General features: G+C 43.7%; 1 protein-coding gene across 2 annotated transcripts; it reads left to right on the top strand.

Moving 5' to 3' along the window:
- The first annotated feature begins 529 nt into the window (after window positions 1-529).
- Window positions 530-9,037, top strand: IPP (intracisternal A particle-promoted polypeptide). 2 transcript variants are annotated; one of them, XM_067001390.1, is made up of 8 exons: window positions 530-970; window positions 1,096-1,527; window positions 1,850-2,005; window positions 2,835-3,002; window positions 4,329-4,466; window positions 4,774-4,896; window positions 5,558-5,778; window positions 6,570-6,690. In XM_067001390.1, exons 1-8 carry the CDS (start codon window positions 673-675, stop codon window positions 6,573-6,575), a joined length of 1,542 nt encoding a protein of 513 aa, XP_066857491.1. In that variant the 5' UTR covers window positions 530-672; the 3' UTR covers window positions 6,576-6,690. The 2 variants fall into 2 exon arrangements, with proteins under 2 accessions (XP_066857491.1, XP_047915106.2); XM_048059149.2 differs by having other exon boundaries at window positions 590-970; window positions 6,644-9,037.
- The last annotated feature ends 923 nt before the right edge of the window (window positions 9,038-9,960 follow it).

Below are 9,960 nucleotides of genomic sequence, written 5' to 3'. Positions count from 1 at the left end.
TAGTTTGTGCTGCTCTTCCCTCAGTCAGTGCCCAGACACGCAATGACTCAGTGAATTACACAAAGATGGAAGCGTGCCGTGCCTCAGGATCAGCTCTGACCCCAGGGACCCACACAGTACTTACTACAGGGTGCTGTGATGGAGCATCTATTCCGGCTTGAAGAGGAAGGTCCAAACACAGCATGATGCCACACAGAAAGCAGTGTATGGGCTGGCTGTGCCTTCAGTCAGCGAGCTAAGGACAAGCAATTCCCTGGGCAGGTGCCAGCTGTGGTCTCCCCCCAGCACTGCCATGTTTTTCCCTCACAAGCACACCTTAAACTGGCTGGGAAAGGCAAGCCTGAGGGAAATATGACTGAGGTCAGCGCACATCTGCTGCTCCCCTTCAGCACTACAGGCAGGGAGCGAAGCAGATGAAACCTCACACAAGAAATCTTCTGACAGAGCTGACAGCGCGCCCACCGGGCAACCAGGCTCCAGAGAGCCAAGTGACAGGGACATCACACAGCCGAGGGGGCAGACGGACCGACAGACACACCCCAACACCCGCTGAGGGATCAGGACGCTGAGCAACACAGCCCCTCAGGGAGCAGGGGGCGCCGCCGCCATTTTGCGCATGCACCGGGGCCGCCCCTCAGGGCGGCGGGCGGCGGTGCCGCCTCAGCCAGCGCCATGGCGGCTGCCGGGGCGGTGAGGAGCAGCGGGAGCAGCAGCAGTTCCTTCTGCGACCGGCACGCCCGCCTGCTCCTGGCCCAGATCAACCGGCTCCGCGCCGGGCAGAGCTTCTGCGATGTGCGGCTGGAGGTGGGCCCGGAGGCGTTCGCCGTGCACCGCCTGGTGCTGGCGGCCAGCAGCCCCTACTTCGCGGCGCTGCTGGCGGGCGGCATGAAGGAGAGCGGCCGCGACGTGGTGCGCATCGCGGGCGTCGAGGCGGACATCTTCGGTACGCTGCTGGACTTCATCTACACGGGTAACGGCGGGGACGGGACGGGGTGGGACGGGGCCGCCGAGGGGGACGGGGCGGCCTCCCGACGGGGGTCGTCGCCCCCCACACGTCCCCACAGCGGGGCCCCGGCGCCGTGTGCCTGCCCGCAGGGGTGGTGAGCATCGGGGAGCACAACGTGCAGGAGCTGATCGTCGCCGCGGACATGCTGCAGCTGAGCGAGGTGGTGGAGCTGTGCTGCGAGTTCCTCAAGGGGCAGATCGACCCCCTGAACTGCATCGGCCTCTTCCAGTTCGCCGAGCAGATCGCCTGCCACGACCTGCTGGAGTTCACCGAGAGCTACATCCACGCGCACTTCTTGGAGGTGCAGGGCGGCGAGGAGTTCCTGGCGCTGACGAAGGAGCAGCTGGTGAAGATCTTGCGGAGCGAGGACCTGAGCATCGAGGATGAGTACCAGGTGTTCGTAGCTGCCATGCAGTGGATTTTGAAGGATCTGGGGAAAAGAAGGAAGTACGTGGTGGAAGTGCTGGAGCCTGTTCGATTCCCTCTCCTACCAGCGCAAAGGCTTTTAAAATACATAGAAGGTAAGTGAAGAAAAGCAAGAAGGAATATCAGATGTTTGAACAACGCATGCCTCGCTCAAATACAGAGCTGCTATATTGTGATAGATTTTGCTAGATTAATATCACAAGGAGTGAAAAGATTGACTTTATACCAGATGAGTTGTGTCTTTTAACAAATGAGCACAGCTTACTTTAAATACATGTTTTTGAAAAAGTTTTACAAAACTATGCAATCTTAATTGGGCTGCTGTTTTGAGGAGAATGTGGTAACTTTTCTACAGCTGAGTTACTTACTGTATATAACTTTTCACCATGCCTTTTTTAATATCCTTTTTTCCTCAAGGTATTCCAGATTTCAGCCTTCGGGTGGCCCTTCAAACTCTGTTGAAAGAATATTGTGAAGTCTGTAAATCTCCCAAAGAAAACAAGGTCAGCAGTTTTCTGCAAGCTTCTAAAGGTCGTCCCCGGAGGAAAGCCAGGAAGTACCTTTATGCAGTAGGTTAGAATGTGGCTGTTTGAACCTTGTAAAACAAATGATGTAGTAGTATCTCACATTACAGTACTGAAAGAGATACTGAACTATTTTTATGTAATGAGAAGATACAAAAATAGCAATATTATAGATTCGTAGAATGGTTTGGGTTGGAAGACACCTTAAAGATCATCTAGTTACAACTCCCCTGCCATGAGCAGGGCTTACCTGCTTTCTGTTTAGAATTAGAGCGGGAGCGTTCACATTTCATGTCGTTATGACATGTTATTCAAAGCCTAGATCTGCCTTTAGACGTTACTTGCCATGGGTGGAAAGCTGTAAATCAGCAGAGGGTTTGTCTGTTGTTCCCTATTGGAAGCACATTCTGGCAAATGCAGTTTCATTTCACTTCTTGTTCTCCTGAAGTTTGAAGTTTTCTCCGTCTAGAACTTTATGGTTCATTTGATGGGATACATGCAATTTAGAAGTTTTCACCAGTGCTATAGTTTTGTATTGGAAGGGTGTTCTCTTGTTTCACCCTGTGGGAAGTAACAAAATCTTAAGATAGCAAAAGCTGTTGGCTGCTCTCTGCGTTTCGCTGAGAACATGAACAGTCATGTCAGTAGTGATGCAATGAAGTGTAGTAGCCCAAGTTACGTGACCTACAAGGTGACCATTGTGTGTTGGAGGAGTCATGCAACTTGGAAAAGTCTGAATCCTGCTAGAAGTAGCTAATGGCTGTTGCTGCTGTGCTTTTTGTGTGTGGTTGTTTTGTTTTGTTTATGGTTTAGCTATAGGAGCATGGGATTGAGCAGGAAGCTCTTACTCAGCCATGACCTTTCTACTTGCTTTCTAGGGGGTTACACCCGACTGCAAGGAGGACGCTGGAGTGACAGCAGAGCCCTCAGCTGTGTGGAGCGATTTGACACTTTCAGCCACTACTGGACCACGGTGTCCTCTCTCCATCAGGCCCGGAGTGGGCTGGGTGTGGCTGTTGTCGGAGGAATGGTCTATGCCATTGGAGGTAACAGCTGAAACAAACACGTGCCTTGGGAACCTTCATTATGCTAATAGTAGGGCCCTGGCCTCCTATGTAAGGCATTTGTCTACTTCTGAAAAGAAGTGACTGCTAAGAGAAACTGGCTGAAGAATTGGTATGCATCAGAGGCACTGTCCTCTGTGCAGCGATTTCAGAAAGCTAAGTTGATTGTGCTTATTTTAGTAGTACTTGCCCTGTAGTGGTATACAGTAGATTCCGGTTCCTTAACTACAGTATCAGAGTAGGATTTTTGTTATCATTCTGATGGTGTTTAGGCAAGAGTTGTTAGATGCAGCAGTTTATTTACTCACAAAAAGTACCCAAGAAAATTGGTAAGCAGTGTCCCTTACTGACTTACTAAATTAGTAGGGATTAGTGTTGTGTGCTTTGGTTCCAGATGAGTTTATTCTTGGGAATGGACTTTTTCTTTGAAGAAAAACTTGCAGTATTGCATGGGCCTAACATTATGCAGTCCAAAATCCACTTCTAGATGTTTTCCTGACTGAATTTAGGGCCTTCAGAGACACAGGGCTTTGTTTGTTACATGGATACTGGAGAAATTGTAGATGGAGTTTTTCAAAACTGTTTTTCCTGTAAGTAGTATTGAGGAAGCTGGCAGTAGGTAATATAACTTCTGCCTTTGGTAACAACTGAGTTAGGGCTCCTTGGTTCTCTGCCATCGCTGCTCTGAGTGTGCTGGTTAGGATTCCTGTTGGCAATTTAGTGAACATCTTTTCCCTCGTGGTATAGCAAGTCACTGGTAAGCATGTGGACATCCTCAGATGTACAAAGAGGTGTTGAGTATTCTGCAGGCTTTGTGTACTACCAGTAATAGCATCTCTTTCCTCACTTGTAATCGAGTAGAAGCCTACAGCATGAGAAGCAATAGTACAAGACAGTCCACTTGTCTGCCTACCTGGAAAGGCTTGTTATATACGTTTGCACAAGGATGTGACGTGTAGCTCTACCTGGCAATCGTTAAAGAATGCTTGTGTATACTGTTTTTGTCACCACAAAACACATTCTTTGGTCTCGAAAACCCTGCCATTTGTGCTATAGAACAAACTGTGTATAGCACTGTGGTTGTTCACTCTGTTTTCAGTAGTGTTTCAGAGAACTGTTGACGAAGGCTGTTCCTCGTGATGGTTCAATTCTGAGTAAAATTGAAGTTTTCGCTACTTTGGCTGTTTGGCTAGCTGAAAGAAAAATCATATTTTAACATTGTTTGTCTAGGAAGGAGTTGAATGCTTCTACGTCTGCAGTGCTAAACATTGTGATTCCCCTCTCTCTGTGCTTGCTGTTCATATGCAGGTGAGAAGGACTCAATGATTTTTGACTGTACTGAATGTTATGATCCCGTCACTAAGCAGTGGACCACTGTGGCTTCCATGAACCATCCTCGTTGTGGACTGGGAGTGTGCACGTGCTATGGTGCTATCTATGCTTTAGGTAACTTTTTTTTTCTAGGTGAAGTTGATTTTAAGTGTTCATTCGTGGAACTCATGAATCGATTTATCTTAAACATTACATCTTGGTGTTGCAAACGTGCAGATTTAAAGTTTTGAAAAAGAGCTGCTTAAATGACTGTTAGTGCACCAAATATTTGTGGAATAGTTATTGTTCAGTTATAACTTGTCGCCCTAGTAGAATACATGCTGGTTTCTGAATTACTGTTGCAGGACACACTGTGTCTAAAAATGCAGCTAACATAGTTTCATACCGTTAAATTTTTCCCCGTGTTTATTGTCATTTGCAGGAGGTTGGGTTGGAGCAGAGATTGGCAACACAATTGAAAGATTTGATCCTGAAGAAAATAGCTGGGATGTGGTGGGAAGCATGGCTGTGCCCCGTTACTACTTTGGGTGCTGTGAAATGCAAGGTGAGTACTGGTAACTTGTGTCCAAAAACAGTGGTGAGAGATGTTAGATTTTAAAGCTTTGTGTTTCAGTCATGAATTTCTTACCCTTGTCTTGTCCTGAGCTGTCAGTTGCACAAGCTTGTGCCTCACTTATTTGTCCTTCTACTACCTATTTCTACAGAAATTAAAGACCGTAAAGTTCTTCCTGTTTTCTGCCATTTACCTCATGAAAGTAGTTTCCATGTGACTGTCAGTATGGTTATCCACCTAATCTATTAACAGTTGATTGTCCTTCTTGGTATTGCTTTTATTTATCTCCCATATTTGTGTTTGTGTCTTTGTGACAATCTGAAAAATTACCACAGGTTATCCTAGGACAACCATGTCTAAAGACTTGATCTGTAAATGTGCTTATTAAGCGTTTGATCCAGGCCTGGTCAGCAATTGCAGCCTTCTGAATTCTCCACCCTGCACTTGATTAATGACTGCTTTCATCAGAGCTTCTAGTGCTTAAGCCTCATAGCTACTTGTTTGAAGACTTCATGTATGCTACTTCTGGACAGATGGAGGGTTTTATTTGGGGTTTGTAATGCCAGACTGAAATGGGTGTTGTGGAAAGAATTTTCTGTCTTTCAAACTGTTTTATTTTGAACCTAATAGGGAAAAAACTTTGTTTCCACAGGTTTGATTTATGTTGTTGGCGGTATCAGCAATGAAGGAGTAGAGTTACGTTCTGTTGAAGTCTATGACCCAATATCTAAACGTTGGTCTGAGCTTCCTCCCATGGGCACCCGAAGAGCGTATCTTGGTGTAGTTGCTCTCAACGATTCTATCTATGCTGTGGGAGGCTGGAACGAATCTCAAGATGCTCTTGCTACTGTAGAAAGATACTCCTTTGAAGAGGTATGGTAGATTCCCTACACTGAATCAACTTTGTGTAAGATGCTATAGAGAGAGGCTGCTTCCTTTCTTTAAAAAGATAAGAAACAAAATTAAATTTCCAGTTTTCCTTTTCACTGCTGGTTGGTAGTACGAGTCAAATAAAGCTTCAGTGACCTCAGGGTCTGTCTGTCCTAACCAGTCTGCAGAATTTTGCTAATCTGACTCCGAGTGGAGTGTTTATGAAGGTTGTATGCATGCTTTTCAGAAACTGAAAGCTAACTAAGCATGGATATTCTGTAGCTTGATAAATACTTGGTAGGGTTAAGGTAGGGAGATAGATTTCCCCCCTAGCAGAATGGTTGTCCTTTGACTAGAGAGAAAAAACACTCTGAAAAAGTAAGAGCTGCCCTTTACTGCAAAACTTGAGGATGTGTCTTCTGCATCAAAATCATAATGGTGTTTCACTGTGTGAAAAATCACTTTGAACACAAAATTAGTCTTGTCTGTTACTGCTCATGTTTATATGATGTTCTTTGGAACAGTAGCCAGTGTTAAAAGAAACACATACTCTAGTGTGGCTTTTTTTTTTTTTTTGGAGACAGACCGCATTATGCAGTGACAGAAGAAAAGAAAGGGTGTTGCATGTAGACAGTACGTGATCTGTTCTTTAGCAACTAGCATGATGTGCTAGCATTTTCACTGTGAAAATGTTGTCATTGCAGTATTGATGATCCTCTTCATGCTGTACACATACTGTATTTGAGCCTGTGATGTGTTTGCTTAGTGTTCTTTGCATATGTTTCAATCTTTAGGCTTAAAAAACTACTTTTATCAGAATCGGGGCATACTCTAAAACTACTTGTTGACTCTTTCACGTTCTCGTTAGGAGAAGTGGGTTGAAGTTGCACCAATGAAGATACCAAGAGCTGGTGTCTGTGTTGTGGCTGTGAATGGATTTCTTTATGCCTCGGGAGGCCGAGCTCCCAGTCACGATTTCGCTGCTCCAGTAACCTCTGACTCTGTTGAAGTTTATAACCCACATATGGACAGTTGGACTGAAATTGCCAACATGATCACCAGCCGCTGTGAAGGAGGTGTAGCTGTGCTGTAAAGCACAAGGAAGAAACTTCATCCAAGGAATGAGTGAACATGTGTCTCCTCAGATTTCCAGTTTCATTGTCCAGAAACCTTCTGGCAGCAGAAGCTTCAGTAAAGACAGTGGAGAATTAGATGAGAGGGCTTTTCCTAGGCAAAAGGAAATATTAAAACTCTTGCCCATCAAAGTAAATTGGCTTATCCAAAGTCTGTTTCAGGAAGTACTCTGTTAAAGGTAGGAATGTCTCTTATGACTGGATTAAGTTCACTTAAATGGCAAATTTGCCCTGTAAAAAATCTGAAGAAATCATTCCAGCATGCTAGAGACATTAATCATATTAATTCCCTAAGATGCACTAAAGTTAGTGTCTTTAGCTGGTCGTACAAGCTGGCAGAAGGCTGCTATGGATGGTGGGAGTCATCTGATAATAAGAGCAGACTGGCTACTTGGTTAGCATTAGTTTTCCTTTTCTGGGAGAAAACAAAGAGGAAAAGATGAGAGGCAGGGAAGACTTGGTACCTCTACTTGTGACCCAGCTGCATTTGAGCCTCTCCTTCTGCTGCTGGGCATAGGCATTAAATGTGGGTTAGATGTTTACTTCCCTGCCACCCAACTAACTGTGATGGTAAGCGGCTGAGGATTTCCTGTTCTCTAGTTTTTTCTTGCAGTTCTAATAATGTCATTCCACTTCAGCACAGGCTTTTTTTTTTTCCGTCAGTGGTGTCAGCAATGAGAGTAGAGCTCCTTTTTTGTGTAAACTTTGATTTTAAATGGAAATGCTGTTCATTAGATTAGCTGTCCTGCAGTTAGGACTCTTCTTAAACTGAAAATCCAGGGAAAGCATTTTGCCCATTTTTATTTTTCCTTACTTGTGTTTTACCCTGTGTGACGCATGCCAAGATTTGGCATTGGAATACATGCAAGGTGCACATGTTCATCCTTGCTACATCTTGTGTCCTGCCTCTTCCAAACTTTGAGTGGTTGGAGCTTTCTGTGATAGAATTAGCTGTGTTCAGCATTGGAGTGATGCTATCAGCGTGTCTTGTCTTAATGAGTTTGCATTTAGCGTGGATACACTTAGTAGAACAGTTCTTGCAGGAGTTTGGAGTTATTTCTAGATTCATCTAAGTAACGTTGTACTTGAAGCTGCTTTTTGCACAACACGATTGCATCGTCTGCACAGCTATAGATGACTCTGAAATAAGGCTGCTCGAACTTTGATAGACAGTGTTACTCTAGAACACAAAACCACAACTGGAATGTTACAAAACAGGAAGCCTGCACTATGGAGACAAAGAGGCATTCATGCTGTCTAAGTCAATATCCCGTTTGTGCAATTAACAAATTAATATACGAGCAAAAGCCTCCAGAATGAGTGTTTCAGGTACTTTAAGAATCAAGGGTTTACATTCTAACACAGAACTGGGAGCTTGCCAGCCTAAAACGTGCTAGACAATGGAGTATTTGTTTCTCGGATCACTCAAGTTTTGTATGTTTTATTTCAAAATGATTTCTTAGGTGTGTCTATTCTGTCTTTTTTCAAGTTTAAGCTTGTTTTAAACAGTTTTTCATAATAAAATGCATTTTTGTAACTTAGTGTGGAATGCTCTTGAATAGGGTGCTTTCCCATTGTAATCATTGTTGTATCATTGCTACTTTCACCTAATAGGTTATTTTGTTTGTTTATTTTAACTGGAAATCCCCCTGGTTATAAATGTGGACTACTTTAAAGCTGCAAATAACATACTTCTGTAGTTAAACACTCCTGTGTTTTTGTTCAGTTTTGTGCAGCCATCTCTGGGATCAAAGGATAGGTAATATTTCTTAAGCTTTTCTTATTTAGGTTTCAGGATCCTTCACAAGCCATTTGAGAAACGTTACCTTCAGTGTATTTTATAAGGGAACTACACGTTCACTTCTCATCCCTTTCACTAAACTTTCTGGCTTAGAGCAGCTTGAGGGAATCTGCTGTTGGTATGAAGTTACCTTCTCCAGTTTTTATGGTCAGTTTTATGATGTTTCAGTGAGGCGTGGAACTCAGTTGATTACAGTCTCCGATATTCATCACGTCTTTCCCTGACTCAGGCCAAAGACAGTAAGTACTCTTGTCTGGATCCATTTAAAAAAAAAAATACTGTGTCTAAGTAAGAAAGAATAAAAGAACTGTTTTTATTCACAAACTCACTTTTACTTTGTTTATATTCAGAGAACATCTAACTGTATTGCCAATTCGGAGATATGATGCTGTTAGCATGTACAAGTCAACAGGGTATGCAAGTCAGATGCTCACATACCAAGCTGCTCTTTCAGCAACAAGAAGGCATCTCTATCTTGAGGATAGGCAGGTTTCTTAAACCGTTCTTTTGCAGAATGACAAATTTTAAGTTATGGTAGGTGATTCATTCTTCATTGAACAGCTATGAAGAACGGTGCTCTAAGACAGCTATGAGGATTAACTAAATTGGTCCTAAGAACATGTAGAGATGTCACATTTCAGCTTTTTTCTTTTATCTTACACTGTACTTAATACTTCGGATAAAAAAGCTACAGTAAATAAATTCACAGAAGGTATAGTTGGCTTCTGAGGTAGCTGAAGCTGGAAAAGGAAATGAGCATGACTGATGCTGTTGATTTTTCCCCTAAATGATGTTAGGAAGAGAATACCCTCCTGCAGTCTGTTTCAATAATCAGTCAATCACAAAGGGATCACAGGGTACAATTCTATTTGTACCTGCCCAGGTTCCTCAAGTAAAACGAGTTGAGGAGGGAGGATGCACAAGCTTTTTTTCAATTGTATTGTCTGATCTCTTAGTGCTAGCAAGAGTCCTTGTGTCATATCATACCAAGCATCATCTGACAGTAGGAATACGATGGTTCTTCATGACTGTGTGCAACTTCCTCACTTAAGTAACCCTCAGTCCAAACAAAATCTAGGAACTAACCTTTTGTCTCTTGTGGAGCTTGAAAACAGTTTTCTAGCTGTCCCTGCTAAATCACAGCATCTGAATGACGTTTTAGGGGAATGCTGACCTTGACTTCCCACCACAAACAAACCTTGCCTATGCCTTGCATATTCCTTCTTATCTGACTAGTGCTTAATCACACAG

The sequence above is a fragment of the Anser cygnoides genome, chromosome 8 (assembly GCF_040182565.1).
Source record: "Anser cygnoides isolate HZ-2024a breed goose chromosome 8, Taihu_goose_T2T_genome, whole genome shotgun sequence".
Classification (NCBI taxonomy): Eukaryota; Metazoa; Chordata; class Aves; order Anseriformes; family Anatidae; genus Anser; species Anser cygnoides.
The sequence above is the reverse complement of the archived record's forward strand: the minus strand, read 5'-3'. Positions and strand labels throughout refer to the sequence as shown.

What these genes read in the sequence shown, in the direction of transcription:
- IPP (XM_048059149.2), top strand. Translation starts at nt 673, where the DNA reads ATGGCGGCTGCCGGGGCGGTGAGGAGCAGCGGGAGCAGCAGCAGTTCC. An exon ending in GAAGTACCTTTATGCAGTAG is followed by an intron (nt 2,006 to 2,834) that starts GTTAGAATGTGG and finishes CTTGCTTTCTAG; the next exon opens with GGGGTTACACCCGACTGCAA. An exon ending in AAAGATACTCCTTTGAAGAG is followed by an intron (nt 5,779 to 6,643) that starts GTATGGTAGATT and finishes CGTTCTCGTTAG; the next exon opens with GAGAAGTGGGTTGAAGTTGC.